The 25,453-nt window shown below is 46.9% G+C and overlaps 1 protein-coding gene across 1 annotated transcript in view; it reads right to left on the bottom strand.

Moving 5' to 3' along the window:
- Positions 1-25,453, bottom strand: part of LOC106494198 (CUB and zona pellucida-like domain-containing protein 1) — a 70,762-nt gene that overhangs the window by 10,824 nt on the left and 34,485 nt on the right. The window contains exons 2-4 of the mRNA XM_067299623.1: positions 4,849-5,234; positions 4,045-4,141; positions 195-270 (exon numbers count right to left, since the gene is read on the bottom strand). Of these exons, the coding sequence (XP_067155724.1) occupies positions 195-270; positions 4,045-4,141; positions 4,849-5,234 (559 nt within the window). The remainder of the gene's footprint in view (positions 1-194; positions 271-4,044; positions 4,142-4,848; positions 5,235-25,453) is intronic.

Here is a 25,453-nt window from a genome sequence, read left to right as displayed (position 1 = left end):
GATATTGGGACTGTTGTTTTCTCATTTTTAACACTTGCTGGCACATTTGGGTGTTACTGTTGTGCAGCAGAATGTTAAATAAGATGCATTTTTATAGATTCACTTGACATTTTTCCCTTCAATTGTCCATAAAATAGCTGCTGTTCAAAAGCTCATAAAAGTTCATGGATAAAAAGAATATTAGATTCCCATACCTGTGAATTCTATTGAGTTGTCTTCAGCAAGAGCTAGAGCAGCTAGGAGAGGCAAAAGGAAGAACTGCCTGAGCGCCTGCATTTTGATAAGAGCTGAGCAGGTTAGGTTTTTCTAACTTTTATACCTCAAGCGATTTCATAATCATTGTGTATTACATGGTGTCATGGAGTGAGGGCTTAATCTCTTAGTTACTGTTTCTTTTTAGCAGATATAGAAGATATAAATGAGAAAATAACAGGTGTGCCTTTTTTTTTAATACGTACTGCTTGCAGAAAGTTTAACCATGGTTTCGTCAGCTCTGCATCTCGTGGTTTTGAAGCACATTTTTCTGTTCGCTTCAGTGAGCATATGTTGAGGTCTGTTGACATTAGTTTGGCATGTATAGAAATGTTCTGGGTGGGTTTGGCAGACCCTGTGGAGATGTGTTCAGCAGTTTGCTCCCAGCACTGGCCAGTGGGAGCTTCTTTGTTTCCTCCTTAATTTGGACACCTATCCCTTTAGGCTGCATTGGGCAAATCATTCAGTGTCCTTGTTGAGGATTCCTGAGGCTGTAAAATGGGACTATCAGAATAGTGTTGTCATGAGTATTAGTTCCGTATTGCTGATGTACTCACGGATGAAAAAAGTGAGATTATCTTGTCCACAGATTTAAAAAAAGATTGCACTGCAACCACTTTACAAATAACACTTTCTTAGTCCCACAATAGAAGCTACAAAAAAGGAATCAGCCTTTTCCTCTTGAGGTAAGGAAACAAGTGCAGTTCCAAGAGCCTCAATTCCTTCTGGCAAGAGTCTAATCAACATGGGGCTCATGTGTTTAGGTTTCTTCTGCTTTGATATATTCGCAATACATTGTCTGTCTTTCCATAAGGACCAAAGGTCTTGAAATCTAGACTATTTCCTAGAGCAGCAGCAGATAACCAATGTAAAAGCTTCCAGAGGTTGTGATAATGCCAGTGCCACAGATGCGTTATTACCCTAACCTTGGCCTTTGGTGCGGTAACCTACGTGTGTGAGTGGCCAAGGAAAATGGGAGGTTAGCAGTGTGACTCTTTCCAATACAAAGAATAGGTATCACACAGCTGTGCAAACAGAGGTGCTCTTTCAAATTTACTAGCAAAGACAAATTGCAATGCAGACCACCTTGAAACGCATCCTGAATGCTTTTCTTTTAGTTATACACAATTCAACTAACCCCTTTAGCTTTAATTGTCGATATGAGTTTAAGAAATATGATGCTTCTGTACTCTCACATTACTAGTCTCAGAATTATGACTGCTTTAAAACAATCCACTCCATAATTTCAAACTCTCTTTAAGGATTTTGAATGCATCTCACTCTTCACAATGTACTTACACTGTCTTTAAACACAAAGACACGGAATACATCTGTAAAGACATTACATAGTGTTTGAATTCCCTTTAGTGTCCAGGAAATACTAAATTTGCGTTCACTTTGTATAGCCTTTCATTTCTGAAGCTCACCCACACACTTGCAAGCAATTTTCAAATGCTAACCACCATTTTGTATGTCTTAAATGTGTGAAGTGGTATATGAAACCCAGTCAATCAATGCTGTGTCCGTGAGGACCAAGGAAAAAAAGACCATGGCTATTATGCTCTGGTTATAAGGTTTAAGTAATATACAAAGAGGTTGGTATTTTACCTGTTTGGAATTACTTGTGTATGAATGATTAGGATACTAAGGGTCCAAACCCTTGAGCATTGGCCCAGTATTTCTGACGGGCTGAGCCAGGGCCAAGTGCTGGCACTCACACTTTGTGCAGGTGCAGACTCCAGCTACCTTAGTCATGTATCTGAACGGCTGCACTGCTGCACTGGCTACTTGCGCTATGAGTCTGAGCATTCAGACTTCTTTCAAATGTGTGTTAAGCCCATGCTCAGACAGTGTCAGATGTTCAGATGTCAAGTGATGTTCACGTATTATCAGCTCACTTCCAATTCCCTCTTCCACCTTGACAGAAAACAGCTGGCAAGCCTTCAGGAAGGTCCTTTAAAATGAGAACAGAACAACTGTACGGAAGGCATTTTAAAATAACAAGTCCTTAGTGTGCGTTAGTACAAAGGAACAAGGGTGCTGTTGAGAACCTGTTGTTTACAGGCACTTTCCCCATTGCCTGCAGCCGAGAGCGCAATAGGCAGGAGAATGTGGTTTCAAGCCCTTTAAATCATTACCTGTGAGAAGCAGAACAGCAGGGCTACGGGTGTGACTGAGTTTTGTATGACCTAGGTGTGATTAGGAAATACTCTGCCTCTTGAGTCCTGGCTACTTTTTACACCTGTTTGGCATTATTATGCAGTATCAGGACTCTGGCTGTGAGCACTGACCTGCTCAGCACTAGGCAGGCCAAAGCCAAGGCTTAGCCCTCAGATATGAAGGGTTTATTCAAACTTGAGATGTGAAATCTGTGTAATTTTGGCATTTGAGAGGGGCTAAGTTATTCACGGAGAGCCTGAGTTTCAGGATGATTCTAATCCCTTTTTTAAAGGGACAAAGCTTAAAACAGAAAGTTGCTGAAAAGTGGCTTTTTGTCTTGTATTACACAGCTCCTAGGCACTAGGCATCCTTATTCAGGACAAAGCACCTTATGATGAGTCTGAGTAATCTGCATACATCCACCATCTGGAGTACTGGCCTTGAAGATGCTCTTCACACTTAGGCAAAGTTCACCAGATAATCAAAATTTAACCCATCTCTTTCCCTCCCATAATTGCTGTACTACCACACAATTCTGCAATTGACTGTCAAGATAGTTTCATCTTTTATGAACTGGAAAAAATTATTAATTTCCACTTCTTTTTCACGAAGTCGTTCCAAATAGGACAATTTAATATATTAAGCTTCAGAAACAGCTTGGTCCAAAGAGATATTTTTGTCCGTATTACCATCTATTATTTGAACAGATATTGGAAAGAAAGGAGATGAAGCAACTGCCTATAATAAATAACATTTAGATCTAAAAGCTTTTATAATTCTAATCTACAGTAATAAAAACTGACATATAGAAAAATTACAGTAGCTTAAAAGTGTTGCTGAGATTATATCTCAGTATGTTTATAATACTTTTTCCAAATATTTTGAGTTTGTATTTAAAATAATAGCTAGGATATTGTCTTAGTTACTAGAAATGGTTTATCCTTTGATTTATGTCTCTTCTTGACTTTCAAAAGCAGCTAAAATGATTGCTCTGTCCAACAAAGTGATGTACAGCTGGTCCTTCAACCTTTTCCTGTATCTTAAGGGTCTTTGGACAAAGAGTGCAGAGAGCAGCACTGAGCCCTCAACAGCTGTAAGGCAGGTTGGTCATTCTTAAATGCTATGTATTTGAGCTATTGAGTGATAGTGCAACAGGGAGAACTGGAAGGACTGTAGGAGAGACAAAGTCTTGATCAAAAAAATCAAGCAGCTAATACAAATATACTTTATCACTGAGAATATTTACTGAAGTTTAGGCTTTTACAAATTTGGAATATAGATCCAGAAGATCTGAAATTAAGCAATACAAGTGCAATTAAGAATAAAAGATCCTAAGACACACTATCACAAAGCAAGTGCTCTGCTGTTGATTATGGAATTTTGCAGCCTAGTATAATGCATTTTTAGAACTCATTAGCAGATGTGCAACATACTGCTCACTTATATAAGCGATAAACAATATTATAATTAAAAGAAGCATTAAATTCTTCTGAGTATAATTGGCCCAGTAATAATGGTGTTTTCCTTATCGTCACTTGTGCCTTCTTTGCCTCTTGTCATACAGCCCTGGTAGCATCGGGAAAAATAATTATATTTGTTGCACACTGCCATTTTGCACTGTAGGTAAATTACTGAGTGTCTTCTGAGAAAGCTGGGGGTTCTAAATTTGAGCTGCATAATCTTCTTGTCTGGTGAATAGTAGTTCTTGTAGGCTGGGTCTCTTATACACCTGAGAAAAGAAAAAGGATAAAAAAAACCATAGAATTCTCATACAAAAAAAATAACATAGTTACTATTCCATTTGCTTCATGTAAGAATTGTAAGAAACTTTCCTTCAGAAATTTTTAGTAGTGAAGGTAATCACAATTCACAGCATAAAATTCTTGAACACAGATGTAACTGGATGGATTTTATGTATGTATGTTGGTATAATGTCATACATACACTATGTATATGTTTTATTTATATATTTAAATGTATAAATGTAAAACACTTGATGGAATTTTAAATATATAGAAAGTGTTACTGTGTAGCCCTCTTATCTTTCAAAGTTATTTTTTATTTCAACCTTAGACTTTCTGAAGATCCATGAAGAAACAATTCCACATTCCAAATCCACCAGAACCCTTTGATCAGTTACTTCCTTCTTCTCTAAATTTATTATATAGACTTTTGAAATATCTTCTGAGAATTTATACTGATTTTCTTTCCTGGGTAGAATATAAAGGTGAATTAACCATAAAGTGCCAACTAATAGAATTGTGTATTTTTGCTCTAATAACTAGCTCATTTAAAATCCTGCCACTTGTAGTTAGCGGATAACTCAAGTGTGTTTTAGGTCTGTGGATCTTTGGTATATATATTTGTTATTGTCTATATGAAGTCAATCATATAGGAGGTGTTATTTTGAAATAGTTGTTGAGATGTTTTCCTTACCCTCTTCTGATTAAATCATATGTCGTAGTTGTAAAGTCCCGAGGATTTGGAGACACCACACACGTATCTGTAAATAGCATCAGATTTGGATCTGGGCTGTAGAGGGTAGCACGAACAAACACATCCTGGTTTTTATCAGCACGGTATGGCGGAGCCTTCACCACGTGTGAAAAAGATGATGAATCATAAACGGAAAACTTGACAATGTATCGTCTAGGCTTATTTTTCAGGTATGGAGGCTCTTTAACATTGGGCTTTGTTCCGGTATCATCATTCCTGTGTTTTTTGCAGGCAAAGTTTAGCAGAGAATTCACATTTCTGTCATTGAAGTTGCCAAAAGTGGATCCTACCACAGTGTTGGAATATGTGATGGCCCCACGGGTAATCTGTTAAAACAGTAGAGAGTTTAGAGCTGCAAAGTAATGCTGAAACCTTTTACTGAATGTTGCTAGAAAATCAGGTGAGCCAGCAGATAACTGAGTCAAAAATGGTAAAAAATTTCATGTGAAATTTTACCCAAGGTCATTGGCCTTGTATGACATCAGCAAATGTGGAATACAGCCTGAACATCAATAAAAAAAGCTTTGTGTTCAGGTGTTTCTCTAGAGAACAGCAGGACACCCACTCTTAGCTAGCATATTTAAAATAGCTCAACAAAGAATGGGAAAGGAGTGGTAGGACAGAGTTTAGAACTAATATATTAGTTAATATTCCTTCCATTTCTATCTTCTAAGGACCTTCCCGGGCAATGGGAGGTTCAAAACTATTGATTAGCTTTAGTAATTTTAGTTGCAATTTTGTTTTGCTATCACACAAAGACACTACTGAATCAAAATCACTATCCTGCAGGTCCTGTGGGCTTCAGCAGGAATGGTGTGCGAGCAGACTCTGCAGCTTTGGCCTCAGGGTACCTCAAAGCTGATGGGGACTCAGCAAGTCTCCCTCAGTGCTGCACTACCATGGCTGGCTTATACGTCACAACATCGCATCCCAGCTGTCACACAGCACTGTACCTTCCTCATTTTTTGGTAAGTCCTGCCTGACACTGTGATGACATTTCTACTATGCTCTTGTATACTTTTCCAGCAGATGATGTACCTGGGAGAGATGTTCTTTGTACTGCTGCTTTACAGCTATGAAAAACCTCAAAATTTTATTCACTTAATTTCAAGCACCACTGTCACATTCACAAGGCCTGTTTACCACTTGTGTCTCTTAAACCTTGAGTGTAGGGTTTCTCTTAAGGCTGAAATGAATCTCATTATCCTTTCCAATGGAAAATGTGTGCAGGTCCACTACAGTTTTCATAGAGCAAAGGCAAAAACATTCTTCAAAACCCCATCTAAATCCTGAAACTATTGGTAACCCATTACCTGGCAGAAAAGATGGCAAAAGGAGACTGATTCTATTCCTCCTAAAAGCAGAAGTTTCCTAGGCACTTTCCTCAGCTGCATGAGAACTGTATTCTTGAGCTTTTCCTTTGATATAGAGTTATTTCTAGGTTCAAGTTTATCCTCAGGTCAGTGTGTGTCACACTGAAAAACCTAAAGAAGGATGGCTATTACAGACATAGGTGAGAACCTTGGTTTTTATTTCATGCTGTATTAGCTCATGCTGCTACCTCTAAAGTAAAAGCTGGCAAAACCTTTGTACTTTTCATGACACTGATAGGAAAAAAAAGTAGTGTAACCATAAAGTATCAGAATATTGTTAAGCCTTTTGGGCAAGTCATCACTGTGGGGGATTGTACGAGCTTTCTTTCTCCCCCATTATAATCCCTTGCTTTCCAAGGAATTGGATCTAACTGTGGCAGAGCCAGAATTTGTCCCTTCGGAGATTTCACTTTATGGTGGAAACTGGGCAATGTTGGAACCCTTGGTCCCTTGGAAGGTACCTTGGACCCTTCAACTTTCCCAGCATCCTGGGACACAGATTTCTCAGTCTCCTCAGGACTCCTCCCTTACCCATTTCTCCCTGGGGATGTGTGCATAGGGTTCAGCTGTCCCTGCTCTGAGGATCCAAGGCCTGGCCCTGAGATGGTCCAGCTGTGTGATCTTGACTCACACAGCTGAGGAAATTGCCAAGTTGTGAGAAAGAGCTGTGAGAAAGTCTGTAGAGCACAGCCATGCAAGATAAGAGAGGTAAAATTACAGATGGGCGGGGCTGTTGATTCGGGATCATTAGTAGCTTAGGGATTCAAGAGAGAAAACACCAACATGGACAGCTATAAAATCTTAAAAGGAAAAAAACAAAACAAAACCATGGAGTCAGCAGAAAATGGCAATGGAGCAAAATTGAGGGTCTGTTTCATGGTGCCGTGGAGGAAGACCCTTCCCCTCCTTGTTGATGTCTGCCTGGCCAGCAAAGACTCTCTGGGTGCCTTGTCGGTATGGTGAGCACACTAATGCGTAGCTAATTAAACCCTGCTAACTGATGTGTGTATTAGTTAGTGAATACATCATTGCTTTATATTTTGAAGTTGTACATAACCCACTTGCAGAGTCTCTTTGTGCATGACTGTAAGTGCCCAAAACAGTGACCTGAAGAGGGAGGGTTATGAAAGGGAAGAGGGGAAGTATAGGGAGGGTTGATAATACCATTATAACCTGGAATCATGAACTTCTAGAAACGTAATTCTGTTGTGGTTTCAACATAATGTCCACCTATGCTTTGGGTGTTCCACATCCGTTACCCAAAGACTTGGCCTTCACAAAGCCATGTGGTGGCATCATCCAGTAACAATCTTTAAAAATATTTTGAAAAGTGTTGTTCATAAATAACTTTGCTGATGTCTTAACATATGATAATTTCAGAAATAAGCATTCTTACCTGCTTTTTTGTACCGCAGCCATTGTATGGTATATGGAACGTGACGCTGTATTTGGTAATCACAGGCTTACATCTTGGGTCATTCAAGCGAACATTCCTTGCAGAGTAACCTCTTGAACTGATATAGGCTGTTTTAATAGTTGCCTGCATGTATTTAGGTAGGCAAGTAATGGTTGCTGGAGAAGAAGAAATTTAATGTTATTAAACAATAGTTAAGCATAGAGTAAAAGGCAGCATGTATTAAATACCAGTATGTTTTACAAATGCAAACATGGGCTTTACTGACTAACCTGGAAATAAGCGCTGAGTAGAGAGAAAATGAATTTCCCTTTATCTTTAATTGTATAAGTATTGCCACTGAAAGTTCATGACTCCTTTCTACGACTAACACTGCAGTTACACAAATTAGTTCTGCCTGTCGCTCTTGAGGGAACAAGGTGAGCTCGCAGCGATAACCCACTGAACTGTTTCTTTGGTCAGCACTCTGGCAGTCTCCAGGCAGACATTTGAAACATGTAAATGTGTTTCTTTCATAAATTGTGCAGCTATAGGTCAGCTCATCCCCTTGATGCTGCCAAAGGCAGTCTGGCTGCCAGTGCCTTGCCCTGCTGCTAGCCGCTGCAGGGGTGTTGGTGGTGCAGGCAGTCTCTCAAGGTCCCGCTTCCCAATTTCTCTTGCAATCAGATACCCTCTGCCATCTTCCCTCTGGAATCATCTGCCCGTGGAGACACTTCCTCAAAGCTTGCCTTTTGTGCTTGAGGGCATCTGCTCTTGACTTCCCTATCCTGTCTGGCAGGGCAGCATTCAAAGTTTTATGCTTTAAGGAGCACTTCTCCAGCAACCCAAGATATGGGGCTTGCCAGAAACACCACCCAGAGCTTAGGGCTTCAAAAGTCCAACAGTGAGCCTACAGGGAACAATAAGGCAGACCTACTGAGGGGAAGAAGAGGGGCACATGTATGTCTAAAGGGCAAAGATATCTGATAAAACTGCCAGACTTTCCTAACATATGTCTTTTACCTAGCATATGGTGCACTTGTAAAGAAAAGTAGTTACAAAAAACGGGAAAACATTACCATAGCTTCTGGATGCCGCCTCTGTTTTTGGATGAGCTTTTAATGCAAGAAAGTAAGAAAATAATTAAGACTGAACCATGAAAATTTGTGCTGGTATGTAATCAATTAACATACATTGTAATCGACTGAATGCAGTAAGACTAGGAGATTTTATGTAGTGGGATGTAGGAATGTAGTTGTCATGTACAAAAGGCACATTTAAAAAAAATGTGCAGGCTTTGCTCATATTAGAAAAATGTATGCTGAAGAGGACAAATATTATTGGCTTTAATGGGAAGAAGTTTTAATTATGTGTATTCATTTGTGTAGGCAGATAATTTCATGCTCAAGTGCTTGCTTTGCATCCAAAGTTCAGCTTCCTGTATGTTATCAGCACAGAAATATATAAGTTTTATTGACACAGCCTGAGTGTCCTTTACCAGTGTGTAGCTGATTGGGCCAGATGTTTCTAATTATAGAGCAGCAGTATTGATGACAACCGCTAGGTCAACAGAAAATCAGATCAGGTGACAATGGAAACCACTAAAGTGGCAGCTCTAGGTCTATTGATACACAGATTTCTGGAGCACAGAGATCGCTCTGCAGACTTTAAAGCCATCAGATAAATAACCGTGAACATAACCGAGGCCTACTGCCATGCCCTTCTTGCTTTACAGCTTTGTTTAGAGCTGAGACTCCCTTTGATGTCAGGAGTACTTGTGTGGGCTGGGGATCCTGTTGTATTTGTATCTATATAGTACCCCTGCTCATCACAGTTAAATAAATGACCACTCCTCCAATAGCTGGTATTCCCGTTGCTGCGTGCTCTGTAGACACGGTCCCAAGAGAAAGCAAAAGCCACGCTCCAGTGATTTTTGGCATTTTTGAGTAAGCTAAGCAAAGACTGGCAGACCAAAGCAAAATGAACACGAAGGTGTAATGAGGCTCCCATTGAAGTTAGGGCTTGATGAACCTGCTCTTCAGTTAGTGCGTTTTGCAGCACCCCATCTTTTGGCATTCTGCTGGACCTTGTACTAACAAACAAAGAAGGACTGGTTGAAGATGTGAAGGTCGGGGGCAGCCTTGGCTGCAGTGACCGTGAGATGGTGGAGTTCAGGATCCTGCAAGGAGGAGGCAGCAGGGCACTAAGTAGGATCGCAACCCTGGACTTCAGGAGAGCAAACTTTGGCCTCTTCAGGGACCTACTTGGAGGAATCCCATGGGTTAGGGCCCTAAAAGGAAGGGGCGTTCAAGAGAGCTGGTTAATATTCAAACATCACCTCCTCCAGGCTCAAGAGCGGTGCATCCCTATGAGTAGGAAGTCAAGCAGGTCTCCTACCTCCTTTGCATGGATGAGCAAGGAGCTCCTGGCAAAACTCAACCAGAAGAGGGAAGTATACAGAAAGTGGAAAGGGGGGCAGGCCACTTGGGAGGAATATAGGAACGCTGTCAGAGTATGCAGGGATGTGACGAGGAAGGCTAAGGCCCGTTTGGAATTAAATCTGGCTGGAGATGTCAAGGACAGCAAGAAGGGCTTCTTCAAATACATCAGTAGCAAGAGGAAGACTAGGGAAAATGTGGGCCTGCTGCTGACTGGGGCGGGTGCCCTGGTGACGAAGGATGCAGAGAAGGCAGAGTTACTGAATGCCGCCTTTGCGTCAGTCTTTTCTGCTCAGGCCAGCCCTCAGGAACCCCAGACCCTGGCGACAAGAGAGAAAGTCTGGAGAAAGGAAGACTTTCCCTTGGTGGAGGAGGATTGGGTTAGAGATCATTTAAGCAAACGTGACACCCACAAATCCATGGGCCCCAATGGGATGCACCCACAAGTGCTGAGGGAGCTGGCGGATGTTATTGCTAAGCCGCTCTCCATCATCTTTGAAAGGTCATGGAGGACAGGAGAGGTGCTTGAAGACTGGAAGAAAGCCAATGTCACCCCGGTCTTCAAAAAGGACAAGAAGGAGGACCCAGGGAACTACAGGCCAGTCAGCCTCACCTGCATCCCTGGAAAGGTGATGGGGCAGCTCATCCTGGAGGCCATCTCCAAGCATGTGGAGGACAAGAAGGTGATCAGGAGTAGTCAGCATGGCTTCACCAAGGGGAAATCATGCTTAACCAATCTAATAGCCTTCTCTGATGGAATGACTGGCTGGGTAGATGAGGGGAGAGCAGTGGATGTTGTCTACCTTGACTTCAGCAAGGCTTTTGACACTGTATCCCATAACATCCTCATAGACAAGCTCAGGAAGTGTGGGCTAGATGAGTGGACAGTGAGGTGGCTTGAGAACTGGCTGAATGGCAGAGCTCAGAGAGTTGCGATCAGCGGTGCAGAGTCTAGTTGGAGGCCTGTAGCTAGCGGTGTCCCCCAGGGGTCAGTCCTGGGTCCAGTCTTGTTCAACTTCTTCATCAATGACCTGGATGAAGGCACAGAGTGCACCCTCAGCAAGTTTGCAGACGATACAAAACTGGGAGGAGTGGCCGATACACCAGAGGGCTGTGCTGCCATTCAGAGAGACCTGGACAGGCTGGAGAGGTGGGCGGAGAGGAACCTCCTGAAGTTCAACAAAGGCAAGTGCAGGGTCCTGCACCTGGGGAGGAATAACCCCAGGCACCAGTACAGGTTGGGGGCTGACCTGCTGGAAAGCAGCTCTGCGGAGAAGGACCTGGGAGTGCTGGTGGACATGAAGTTAAGCATGAGGCAGCAATGTGCCCTTGTGGCCAAGAAGGCCAATGGTATGCTGGGCTGCATGAGGAAGAGTGTTGCCAGCAGGTCGAGGGAGGTGATTCTCCCCCTCTCCTCAGCCCTGGTGAGGCCCCATCTGGAGTACTGCGTCCAGTTCTGGGCTCCCCAGTACAAGAGGGATGTGGCACTACTGGAGCAAGTCCAGCGAAGGGCCACAAAGATGATTAGGGGACTGGAGCATCTCTCTTATGAGGAAAGGCTGAGAGAGCTGGGCCTGTTCAGCCTGGAGAAGAGGAGGCTGAGAGGAGATCTTATCAACGTGTACAAGTATCTGAAGGGAGGGTGTCGAGAGGATGGGACCAGACTCCTTTCAGTGGTGCCGAGCGACAGGACGCGAGGCAACGGGCACAAACTGAAACACAGACAATTCCATCTGAACATGAGGAAAAACTTCTTCACTGTGAGGGTGACAGAGCCCTGGAAGAGGTTGCCCAGAGAGGTGGTGGAGTCTCCTTCTCTGGAGCTATTCAAAACGCGCCTGGATGCGATCCTGTGCAATGTGCTCTAGGTGACCCTGCTTGAGCAGGGCGGTTGGACTAGATGATCTCCAGAGGTCCCTTCCAACCTCAGCGATTCTGTGATTCTGTGATTCTTACAGAGCAGCCGGTGGTCTTTTTGGTGCCCTTGAGGGGGGGTGGCAATGGCACGTACGGGCGTGTGTATCTACACACAGGCCAAAATGCGACCTCTCGCAGGACACCAGCGTCCCCCAAATCTCCCCCATGAAATGGGCGCCAGGAGCTGGGGCGCCTGGGGGCTGGTGGTGTGGGAAGGGGCCTTTCAGTTCGGCGAGAGCACGAAATTCAGCTCAGCACCGCTCAGGGCAGGGCGAATCCGTAGTCCTCACTGGGAGGAGATATATTTGACTAACCCCGAGGTAAATACACGGCCAGCGAAGTAGTAAATACCTGTTGTTTTAGGTGTAGTCGTCTTCGCGAGGGCTGTCAGGAGAGAAAACAAAAACTGTCAAAAAGATCCTGCTGCGCTTACAGCATGCAACCCCCACCAGGAGGCAGTCACGAATAATTGTGTAAGCTGGGGATCCTGCTGTTTTTCATGATTGCATACTACCTCTGCTCATCATGGTTACTGTTGAGAGAATCAGTAGTTTACTCCCAAGCTTAAACACGAAACCAATTATACTAAAACTAAAGTAATAAATTCCTGATGTTTTGGCTGTAGTGCCTTTTGCAGGGGCTGATCAGAGACATGAAAGAAAATAAAGCCGCAATTCAGTCATTGTCACAATACTGTATAAACTTGGCGTGTCTGAAACGTAACAGAACTGCAGGCTCCCATTCAAATGATGAGCAGTCATGCTACATTTGGAAGATCCTGCCACTGCAGATCCTACAGCACGGGACAGGCCTTAGAAAAATCTACCAGGAGCACGGGGAAAGTCATGCAAGGCGCCTTGCTGCCAGTAATGCAGGAGAAGCCTCAGCGGGAGGAAAACGCATCCCATGTGCAGGCACATTAGTACCGAAGCCAAAGGAGAGGCCTATGGAATTAACCTTGAAATTAATTGCTAAATCCATGAGATTATACAAACAGGGGAGACCGGAAGCCAGTTATTACACTGTCACATTGCAGCTCTGCTACATAACTAAGCGTGTAAACCAGAATAACACTGCATTACTTACAAGTGGTAGCGGCTGCTGGTTTAAGACTCGTAGAGACTCGTGGAGTTGAAGAGGCTGATAGTGTGAGAAAAGAAAGATGAAATTAAATACTGTCTGAATTTTGAATACATTGATGAGTTACAGGGAAAATACTAAAATTGTATCTCATACGTGCTAGGCCAAGGATTTTTAAAATCATTTGGCGTGGGCATCGTTGCTGGGACCATAGCAGTAGCCTCAGCGGCTTCCCGTATCACGTGAAGCCGTGTGAGTAACTAGGAGGCGTTTGGCTGCCTGGCTGAAGATAGCTAGAATATAGCTAAGTATAGCTATGAGCATGGACAGCATTCTGTAACTCCCTGTGTGATGGCCGGTATCGCCTCTGGAAGACCCTCTTGCGAGTTCATTTGCTTTGGCAGGGAAACAAATGGCACAAATGGAGTTAGGAAAGCAAAGGCTGCTGGCGCACGGATGGACAGAACAAAGTCCCGCTGCCAGGGGACCGCCTTTGACAGAGAGCAGCCCCTTGTCAGTAAGACCGGTCTGCTAAATCCTGAATTGAAAGCAAAACGGTGAGGGTCTCACCAGACAACAGCAGCATCTTCCTGGTGCTGACAGCTAATTAGTATAACCAGCTATTCACACTCCAAGTAATAAATACCTGCTGTTGCGCTGTAGTGTGCTCAGTAGACGCTGTCCCAAGAGAAAGGAAAAGCCACACACCAGTCTTTAAAGCCATGACCGTGAACATAACCGAGGCCTACTGCCATGCCCTTCTTGCTTTACAGCTTTGTTTAGAGCTGAGACTCCCTTTGATGTCAGGAGTACTTGTGTGGGCTGGGGATCCTGTTGTATTTGTATCTATATAGTACCCCTGCTCATCACAGTTAAATAAATAACCACTCCTCCAATAGCTGGTATTCCCGTTGCTGCGTGCTCTGTAGACACGGTCCCAAGAGAAAGCAAAAGCCATGCTCCAGTGATTTTTGGCATTTTTGAGTAAGCTAAGCAAAGACTGGCAGACCAAAGCAAAATGAACACGAAGGTGTAATGAGGCTCCCATTGAAGTTAGGGCTTGATGAACCTGCTCTTCAGTTAGTGCGTTTTGCAGCACCCCATCTTTTGGCATTCTGCTGGACCTTGTACTAACAAACAAAGAAGGACTGGTTGAAGATGTGAAGGTCGGGGGCAGCCTTGGCTGCAGTGACCGTGAGATGGTGGAGTTCAGGATCCTGCAAGGAGGAGGCAGCAGGGCACTAAGTAGGATCGCAACCCTGGACTTCAGGAGAGCAAACTTTGGCCTCTTCAGGGACCTACTTGGAGGAATCCCATGGGTTAGGGCCCTAAAAGGAAGGGGTGTTCAAGAGAGCTGGTTAATATTCAAACATCACCTCCTCCAGGCTCAAGAGCGGTGCATCCCTATGAGTAGGAAGTCAAGCAAAGGAGGTAGGAGACCTGCATGGATGAGCAAGGAGCTCCTGGCAAAACTCAACCAGAAGAGGGAAGTATACAGAAAGTGGAAAGGGGGGCAGGCCACTTGGGAGGAATATAGGAATGCTGTCAGAGTATGCAGGGTTGTGACGAGGAAGGCTAAGGCCCGTTTGGAATTAAATCTGGCGAGAGATGTCAAGGACAGCAAGAAGGACTTCTTCAAATACATCAGTAGCAAGAGGAAGACTAGGGAAAATGTGGGCCTGCTGCTGACTGGGGCGGGTGCCCTGGTGACGAAGGATGCAGAGAAGGCAGAGTTACTGAATGCCGCCTTTGCGTCAGTCTTTTCTGCTCAGGCCAGCCCTCAGGAACCCCAGACCCTGGCGACAAGAGAGAAAGTCTGGAGAAAGGAAGACTTTCCCTTGGTGGAGGAGGATTGGGTTAGAGATCATTTAAGCAAACGTGACACCCACAAATCCATGGGCCCCAATGGGATGCACCCACAAGTGCTGAGGGAGCTGGCGGATGTTATTGCTAAGCCGCTCTCCATCATCTTTGAAAGGTCATGGAGAACAGGAGAGGTGCCTGGAGACTGGAAGAAAGCCAATGTCACCCCAGTCTTCAAAAAGGACAAGAAGGAGGACCCAGGGAACTACAGGCCAGTCAGCCTCACCTGCATCCCTGGAAAGGTGATGGGGCAGCTCATCCTGGAGGCCATCTCCAAGCATGTGGAGGACAAGAAGGTGATCAGGAGTAGTCAGCATGGCTTCACCAAGGGGAAATCATGCTTAACCAATCTAATAGCCTTCTCTGATGGAATGACTGGCTGGGTAGATGAGGGGAGAGCAGTGGATGTTGTCTACCTTGACTTCAGCAAGGCTTTTGACACTGTCTCCCATAACATCCTCATAGACAAGCTCAGGAAGTGTGGGCTAGATGAGTGGACAGTGAGGTGGCTTGAGAACTGGCTGAATGGCAGAGCTCAGAGAGTTGCGATCAGCGGTGCAGAGTCTAGTTGGAGGCCTGTAGCTAGCGGTGTCCCCCAGGGGTCAGTCCTGGGTCCAGTCTTGTTCAACTTCTTCATCAATGACCTGGATGAAGGCACAGAGTGCACCCTCAGCAAGTTTGCAGACGATACAAAACTGGGAGGAGTGGCCGATACACCAGAGGGCTGTGCTGCCATTCAGAGAGACCTGGACAGGCTGGAGAGGTGGGCGGAGAGGAACCTCCTGAAGTTCAACAAAGGCAAGTGCAGGGTCCTGCACCTGGGGAGGAATAACCCCAGGCACCAGTACAGGTTGGGGGCTGACCTGCTGGAAAGCAGCTCTGCGGAGAAGGACCTGGGAGTGCTGGTGGACATGAAGTTAAGCATGAGGCAGCAATGTGCCCTTGTGGCCAAGAAGGCCAATGGTATGCTGGGCTGCATGAGGAAGAGTGTTGCCAGCAGGTCGAGGGAGGTGATTCTCCCCCTCTCCTCAGCCCTGGTGAGGCCCCATCTGGAGTACTGCGTCCAGTTCTGGGCTCCCCAGTACAAGAGGGATGTGGCACTACTGGAGCAAGTCCAGCGAAGGGCCACAAAGATGATTAGGGGACTGGAGCATCTCTCTTATGAGGAAAGGCTGAGAGAGCTGGGCCTGTTCAGCCTGGAGAAGAGGAGGCTGAGAGGAGATCTTATCAACGTGTACAAGTATCTGAAGGGAGGGTGTCGAGAGGATGGGACCAGACTCCTTTCAGTGGTGCCGAGCGACAGGACGCGAGGCAACGGGCACAAACTGAAACACAGACAATTCCATCTGAACATGAGGAAAAACTTCTTCACTGTGAGGGTGACAGAGCCCTGGAAGAGGTTGCCCAGAGAGGTGGTGGAGTCTCCTTCTCTGGAGCTATTCAAAACGCGCCTGGATGCGATCCTGTGCAATGTGCTCTAGGTGACCCTGCTTGAGCAGGGCGGTTGGACTAGATGATCTCCAGAGGTCCCTTCCAACCTCAGCGATTCTGTGATTCTGTGATTCTTACAGAGCAGCCGGTGGTCTTTTTGGTGCCCTTGAGGGGGGGTGGCAATGGCACGTACGGGCGTGTGTATCTACACACAGGCCAAAATGCGACCTCTCGCAGGACACCAGCGTCCCCCAAATCTCCCCCATGAAATGGGCGCCAGGAGCTGGGGCGCCTGGGGGCTGGTGGTGTGGGAAGGGGCCTTTCAGTTCGGCGAGAGCACGAAATTCAGCTCAGCACCGCTCAGGGCAGGGCGAATCCGTAGTCCTCACTGGGAGGAGATATATTTGACTAACCCCGAGGTAAATACACGGCCAGCGAAGTAGTAAATACCTGTTGTTTTAGGTGTAGTCGTCTTCGCGAGGGCTGTCAGGAGAGAAAACAAAAACTGTCAAAAAGATCCTGCTGCGCTTACAGCATGCAACCCCCACCAGGAGGCAGTCACGAATAATTGTGTAAGCTGGGGATCCTGCTGTTTTTCATGATTGCATACTACCTCTGCTCATCATGGTTACTGTTGAGAGAATCAGTAGTTTACTCCCAAGCTTAAACACGAAACCAATTATACTAAAACTAAAGTAATAAATTCCTGATGTTTTGGCTGTAGTGCCTTTTGCAGGGGCTGATCAGAGACATGAAAGAAAATAAAGCCGCAATTCAGTCATTGTCACAATACTGTATAAACTTGGCGTGTCTGAAACGTAACAGAACTGCAGGCTCCCATTCAAATGATGAGCAGTCATGCTACATTTGGAAGATCCTGCCACTGCAGATCCTACAGCACGGGACAGGCCTTAGAAAAATCTACCAGGAGCACGGGGAAAGTCATGCAAGGCGCCTTGCTGCCAGTAATGCAGGAGAAGCCTCAGCGGGAGGAAAACGCATCCCATGTGCAGGCAGATTAGTACCGAAGCCAAAGGAGAGGCCTATGGAATTAACCTTGAAATTAATTGCTAAATCCATGAGATTATACAAACAGGGGAGACCGGAAGCCAGTTACTACACTGTCACATTGCAGCTCTGCTACATAACTAAGCATGTAAACCAGAATAACACTGCATTACTTACAAGTGGTAGCGGCTGCTGGTTTAAGACTCGTAGAGACTCGTAGAGTTGAAGAGGCTGATAGTGTGAGAAAAGAAAGATGAAATTAAATACTGTCTGAATTTTGAATACATTGATGAGTTACAGGGAAAATACTAAAATTGTATCTCATACGTGCTAGGCCAAGGATTTTTAAAATCATTTGGCGTGGGCATCGTTGCTGGGACCATAGCAGTAGCCTCAGCGGCTTCCCGTATCACGTGAAGCCGTGTGAGTAACTAGGAGGCGTTTGGCTGCCTGGCTGAAGATAGCTAGAATATAGCTAAGTATAGCTATGAGCATGGACAGCATTCTGTAACTCCCTGTGTGATGGCCGGTATCGCCTCTGGAAGACCCTCTTGCGAGTTCATTTGCTTTGGCAGGGAAACAAATGGCACAAATGGAGTTAGGAAAGCAAAGGCTGCTGGCGCACGGATGGACAGAACAAAGTCCCGCTGCCAGGGGACCGCCTTTGACAGAGAGCAGCCCCTTGTCAGTAAGACCGGTCTGCTAAATCCTGAATTGAAAGCAAAACGGTGAGGGTCTCACCAGACAACAGCAGCATCTTCCTGGTGCTGACAGCTAATTAGTATAACCAGCTATTCACACTCCAAGTAATAAATACCTGCTGTTGCGCTGTAGTGTGCTCAGTAGACGCTGTCCCAAGAGAAAGGAAAAGCCACACACCAGTCTTTAAAGCCATGACCGTGAACATAACCGAGGCCTACTGCCATGCCCTTCTTGCTTTACAGCTTTGTTTAGAGCTGAGACTCCCTTTGATGTCAGGAGTACTTGTGTGGGCTGGGGATCCTGTTGTATTTGTATCTATATAGTACCCCTGCTCATCACAGTTAAATAAATAACCACTCCTCCAATAGCTGGTATTCCCGTTGCTGCGTGCTCTGTAGACACGGTCCCAAGAGAAAGCAAAAGCCACGCTCCAGTGATTTGGGCATTTTTGAGTAAGCTAAGCAAAGACTGGCAGACCAAAGCAAAATGAACACGAGGGTGTAATGAGGCTCCCATTGAAATTAGGGCTTGATGAACCTGCTCTTCAGTTAGTGCGTTTTGCAGCACCCCGTCTTTTGGCATTCTGCTGGACCTTGTACTAACGAACAAAGAAGGACTGGTTGAAGATGTGAAGGTCGGGGGCAGCCTTGGCTGCAGTGACCGTGAGATGGTGGAGTTCAGGATCCTGCAAGGAGGAGGCAGCAGGGCACTAAGTAGGATCGCAACCCTGGACTTCAGGAGAGCAAACTTTGGCCTCTTCAGGGACCTACTTGGAGGAATCCCATGGGTTAGGGCCCTAAAAGGAAGGGGTGTTCAAGAGAGCTGGTTAATATTCAAACATCACCTCCTCCAGGCTCAAGAGCGGTGCATCCCTATGAGTAGGAAGTCAAGCAAAGGAGGTAGGAGACCTGCATGGATGAGCAAGGAGCTCCTGGCAAAACTCAACCAGAAGAGGGAAGTATACAGAAAGTGGAAAGGGGGGCAGGCCACTTGGGAGGAATATAGGAATGCTGTCAGAGTATGCAGGGTTGTGACGAGGAAGGCTAAGGCCCGTTTGGAATTAAATCTGGCGAGAGATGTCAAGGACAGCAAGAAGGACTTCTTCAAATACATCAGTAGCAAGAGGAAGACTAGGGAAAATGTGGGCCTGCTGCTGACTGGGGCGGGTGCCCTGGTGACGAAGGATGCAGAGAAGGCAGAGTTACTGAATGCTGCCTTTGCGTCAGTCTTTTCTGCTCAGGCCAGCCCTCAGGAACCCCAGACCCTGGAGACAAGAGAGAAAGTCTGGAGAAAGGAAGACTTTCCCTTGGTGGAGGAGGATTGGGTTAGAGATCATTTAAGCAAACGTGACACCCACAAATCCATGGGCCCCAATGGGATGCACCCACAAGTGCTGAGGGAGCTGGCGGATGTTATTGCTAAGCCGCTCTCCATCATCTTTGAAAGGTCATGGAGAACAGGAGAGGTGCCTGGAGACTGGAAGAAAGCCAATGTCACCCCAGTCTTCAAAAAGGACAAGAAGGAGGACCCAGGGAACTACAGGCCAGTCAGCCTCACCTGCATCCCTGGAAAGGTGATGGGGCAGCTCATCCTGGAGGCCATCTCCAAGCATGTGGAGGACAAGAAGGTGATCAGGAGTAGTCAGCATGGCTTCACCAAGGGGAAATCATGCTTAACCAATCTAATAGCCTTCTCTGATGGAATGACTGGCTGGGTAGCTGAGGGGAGAGCAGTGGATGTTGTCTACCTTGACTTCAGCAAGGCTTTTGACACTGTCTCCCATAACATCCTCATAGACAAGCTCAGGGAGTGTGGGCTAGATGAGTGGACAGTGAGGTGGCTTGAGAACTGGCTGAATGGCAGAGCTCAGAGAGTTGCGATCAGCGGTGCAGAGTCTAGTTGGAGGCCTGTAGCTAGCGGTGTCCCCCAGGGGTCAGTCCTGGGTCCAGTCTTGTTCAACTTCTTCATCAATGACCTGGATGAAGGCACAGAGTGCACCCTCAGCAAGTTTGCAGACGATACAAAACTGGGAGGAGTGGCCGATACACCAGAGGGCTGTGCTGCCATTCAGAGAGACCTGGACAGGCTGGAGAGGTGGGCAGAGAGGAACCTCCTGAAGTTCAACAAAGGCAAGTGCAGGGTCCTGCACCTGGGGAGGAATAACCCCATGCACCAGTACAGGTTGGGGGTTGACCTGCTGGAAAGCAGCTCTGCGGAGAAGGACCTGGGAGTGCTGGTGGACATGAAGTTAAGCATGAGGCAGCAATGTGCCCTTGTGGCCAAGAAGGCCAATGGTATGCTGGGCTGCATGAGGAAGAGTGTTGCCAGCAGGTCGAGGGAGGTGATTCTCCCCCTCTCCTCAGCCCTGGTGAGGCCCCATCTGGAGTACTGCGTCCAGTTCTGGGCTCCCCAGTACAAGAGGGATGTGGCACTACTGGAGCAAGTCCAGCGAAGGGCCACAAAGATGATTAGGGGACTGGAGCATCTCTCTTATGAGGAAAGGCTGAGAGAGCTGGGCCTGTTCAGCCTGGAGAAGAGGAGGCTGAGAGGAGATCTTATCAACGTGTACAAGTATCTGAAGGGAGGGTGTCGAGAGGATGGGACCAGACTCCTTTCAGTGGTGCCGAGCGACAGGACGCGAGGCAACGGGCACAAACTGAAACACAGACAATTCCATCTGAACATGAGGAAAAACTTTTTCACTGTGAGGGTGACAGAGCCCTGGAAGAGGTTGCCCAGAGAGGTTGTGGAGTCTCCTTCTCTGGAGCTATTCAAAACGCGCCTGGATGCGATCCTGTGCAATGTGCTCTAGGTGACCCTGCTTGAGCAGGGGGGTTGGACTAGATGATCTCCAGAGGTCCCTTCCAACCTCAGCGATTCTGTGATTCTTACAGAGCAGCCGGTGGTCTTTTTGGTGCCCTTGAGGGGGGGTGGCAATGGCACGTACGGGCGTGTGTATCTACACACAGGCCAAAATGCGACCTCTCGCAGGACACCAGCGTCCCCCAAATCACCCCCATGAAATGGGCGCCAGGAGCTGGGGCGCCTGGGGGCTGGTGGTGTGGGAAGGGGCCTTTCAGTTCGGCGAGAGCACGAAATTCAGCTCAGCACCGCTCAGGGCAGGGCGAATCCGTAGTCCTCACTGGGAGGAGATATATTTGACTAACCCCGAGGTAAATACACGGCCAGCGAAGTAGTAAATACCTGTTGTTTTAGGTGTAGTCGTCTTCGCGAGGGCTGTCAGGAGAGAAAACAAAAACTGTCAAAAAGATCCTGCTGCGCTTACAGCATGCAACCCCCACCAGGAGGCAGTCACGAATAATTGTGTAAGCTGGGGATCCTGCTGTTTTTCATGATTGCATACTACCTCTGCTCATCATGGTTACTGTTGAGAGAATCAGTAGTTTACTCCCAAGCTTAAACACGAAACCAATTATACTAAAACTAAAGTAATAAATTCCTGATGTTTTGGCTGTAGTGCCTTTTGCAGGGGCTGATCAGAGACATGAAAGAAAATAAAGCCGCAATTCAGTCATTGTCACAATACTGTATAAACTTGGCGTGTCTGAAACGTAACAGAACTGCAGGCTCCCATTCAAATGATGAGCAGTCATGCTACATTTGGAAGATCCTGCCACTGCAGATCCTACAGCACGGGACAGGCCTTAGAAAAATCTACCAGGAGCACGGGGAAAGTCATGCAAGGCGCCTTGCTGCCAGTAATGCAGGAGAAGCCTCAGCGGGAGGAAAACGCATCCCATGTGCAGGCACATTAGTACCGAAGCCAAAGGAGAGGCCTATGGAATTAACCTTGAAATTAATTGCTAAATCCATGAGATTATACAAACAGGGGAGACCGGAAGCCAGTTACTACACTGTCACATTGCAGCTCTGCTACATAACTAAGCGTGTAAACCAGAATAACACTGCATTACTTACAAGTGGTAGCGGCTGCTGGTTTAAGACTCGTAGAGACTCGTGGAGTTGAAGAGGCTGATAGTGTGAGAAAAGAAAGATGAAATTAAATACTGTCTGAATTTTGAATACATTGATGAGTTACAGGGAAAATACTAAAATTGTATCTCATACGTGCTAGGCCAAGGATTTTTAAAATCATTTGGCGTGGGCATCGTTGCTGGGACCATAGCAGTAGCCTCAGCGGCTTCCCGTATCACGTGAAGCCGTGTGAGTAACTAGGAGGCGTTTGGCTGCCTGGCTGAAGATAGCTAGAATATAGCTAAGTATAGCTATGAGCATGGACAGCATTCTGTAACTCCCTGTGTGATGGCCCGTATCGCCTCTGGAAGACCCTCTTGCGAGTTCATTTGCTTTGGCAGGGAAACAAATGGCACAAATGGAGTTAGGAAAGCAAAGGCTGCTGGCGCACGGATGGACAGAACAAAGTCCCGCTGCCAGGGGACCGCCTTTGACAGAGAGCAGCCCCTTGTCAGTAAGACCGGTCTGCTAAATCCTGAATTGAAAGCAAAACGGTGAGGGTCTCACCAGACAACAGCAGCATCTTCCTGGTGCTGACAGCTAATTAGTATAACCAGCTATTCACACTCCAAGTAATAAATACCTGCTGTTGCGCTGTAGTGTGCTCAGTAGACGCTGTCCCAAGAGAAAGGAAAAGCCACACACCAGTCTTTAAAGCCATGACCGTGAACATAACCGAGGCCTACTGCCATGCCCTTCTTGCTTTACAGCTTTGTTTAGAGCTGAGACTCCCTTTGATGTCAGGAGTACTTGTGTGGGCTGGGGATCCTGTTGTATTTGTATCTATATAGTACCCCTGCTCATCACAGTTAAATAAATAACCACTCCTCCAATAGCTGGTATTCCCGTTGCTGCGTGCTCTGTAGACACGGTCCCAAGAGAAAGCAAAAGCCACGCTCCAGTGATTTGGGCATTTTTGAGTAAGCTAAGCAAAGACTGGCAGACCAAAGCAAAATGAACACGAGGGTGTAATGAGGCTCCCATTGAAATTAGGGCTTGATGAACCTGCTCTTCAGTTAGTGCGTTTTGCAGCACCCCGTCTTTTGGCATTCTGCTGGACCTTGTACTAACGAACAAAGAAGGACTGGTTGAAGATGTGAAGGTCGGGGGCAGCCTTGGCTGCAGTGACCGTGAGATGGTGGAGTTCAGGATCCTGCAAGGAGGAGGCAGCAGGGCACTAAGTAGGATCGCAACCCTGGACTTCAGGAGAGCAAACTTTGGCCTCTTCAGGGACCTACTTGGAGGAATCCCATGGGTTAGGGCCCTAAAAGGAAGGGGTGTTCAAGAGAGCTGGTTAATATTCAAACATCACCTCCTCCAGGCTCAAGAGCGGTGCATCCCTATGAGTAGGAAGTCAAGCAAAGGAGGTAGGAGACCTGCATGGATGAGCAAGGAGCTCCTGGCAAAACTCAACCAGAAGAGGGAAGTATACAGAAAGTGGAAAGGGGGGCAGGCCACTTGGGAGGAATATAGGAATGCTGTCAGAGTATGCAGGGTTGTGACGAGGAAGGCTAAGGCCCGTTTGGAATTAAATCTGGCGAGAGATGTCAAGGACAGCAAGAAGGACTTCTTCAAATACATCAGTAGCAAGAGGAAGACTAGGGAAAATGTGGGCCTGCTGCTGACTGGGGCGGGTGCCCTGGTGACGAAGGATGCAGAGAAGGCAGAGTTACTGAATGCCGCCTTTGCGTCAGTCTTTTCTGCTCAGGCCAGCCCTCAGGAACCCCAGACCCTGGCGACAAGAGAGAAAGTCTGGAGAAAGGAAGACTTTCCCTTGGTGGAGGAGGATTGGGTTAGAGATCATTTAAGCAAACGTGACACCCACAAATCCATGGGCCCCAATGGGATGCACCCACAAGTGCTGAGGGAGCTGGCGGATGTTATTGCTAAGCCGCTCTCCATCATCTTTGAAAGGTCATGGAGAACAGGAGAGGTGCCTGGAGACTGGAAGAAAGCCAATGTCACCCCAGTCTTCAAAAAGGACAAGAAGGAGGACCCAGGGAACTACAGGCCAGTCAGCCTCACCTGCATCCCTGGAAAGGTGATGGGGCAGCTCATCCTGGAGGCCATCTCCAAGCATGTGGAGGACAAGAAGGTGATCAGGAGTAGTCAGCATGGCTTCACCAAGGGGAAATCATGCTTAACCAATCTAATAGCCTTCTCTGATGGAATGACTGGCTGGGTAGCTGAGGGGAGAGCAGTGGATGTTGTCTACCTTGACTTCAGCAAGGCTTTTGACACTGTCTCCCATAACATCCTCATAGACAAGCTCAGGAAGTGTGGGCTAGATGAGTGGACAGTGAGGTGGCTTGAGAACTGGCTGAATGGCAGAGCTCAGAGAGTTGCGATCAGCGGTGCAGAGTCTAGTTGGAGGCCTGTAGCTAGCGGTGTCCCCCAGGGGTCAGTCCTGGGTCCAGTCTTGTTCAACTTCTTCATCAATGACCTGGATGAAGGCACAGAGTGCACCCTCAGCAAGTTTGCAGACGATACAAAACTGGGAGGAGTGGCCGATACACCAGAGGGCTGTGCTGCCATTCAGAGAGACCTGGACAGGCTGGAGAGGTGGGCGGAGAGGAACCTCCTGAAGTTCAACAAAGGCAAGTGCAGGGTCCTGCACCTGGGGAGGAATAACCCCATGCACCAGTACAGGTTGGGGGCTGACCTGCTGGAAAGCAGCTCTGCGGAGAAGGACCTGGGAGTGCTGGTGGACACCAAGTTAAGCATGAGGCAGCAATGTGCCCTTGTGGCCAAGAAGGCCAATGGTATGCTGGGCTGCATGAGGAAGAGTGTTGCCAGCAGGTCGAGGGAGGTGATTCTCCCCCTCTCCTCAGCCCTGGTGAGGCCCCATCTGGAGTACTGCGTCCAGTTCTGGGCTCCCCAGTACAAGAGGGATGTGGCACTACTGGAGCAAGTCCAGCGAAGGGCCACAAAGATGATTAGGGGACTGGAGCATCTCTCTTATGAGGAAAGGCTGAGAGAGCTGGGCCTGTTCAGCCTGGAGAAGAGGAGGCTGAGAGGAGATCTTATCAACGTGTACAAGTATCTGAAGGGAGGGTGTCGAGAGGATGGGACCAGACTCCTTTCAGTGGTGCCGAGCGACAGGACGCGAGGCAACGGGCACAAACTGAAACACAGACAATTCCATCTGAACATGAGGAAAAACTTTTTCACTGTGAGGGTGACAGAGCCCTGGAACAGGTTGCCCAGAGAGGTTGTGGAGTCTCCTTCTCTGGAGCTATTCAAAACACGCCTGGATGCGATCCTGTGCAATGTGCTCTAGGTGACCCTGCTTGAGCAGGGGGGTTGGACTAGATGATCTCCAGAGGTCCCTTCCAACCTCAGCG

Source organism: Apteryx mantelli, chromosome 7, assembly GCF_036417845.1.
Source record: "Apteryx mantelli isolate bAptMan1 chromosome 7, bAptMan1.hap1, whole genome shotgun sequence".
In the NCBI taxonomy this organism is placed as follows: domain Eukaryota; kingdom Metazoa; phylum Chordata; class Aves; order Apterygiformes; family Apterygidae; genus Apteryx; species Apteryx mantelli.
Note: the sequence above shows the minus strand (reverse complement) of the source record. Positions and strands in the feature narration are given on the sequence as shown.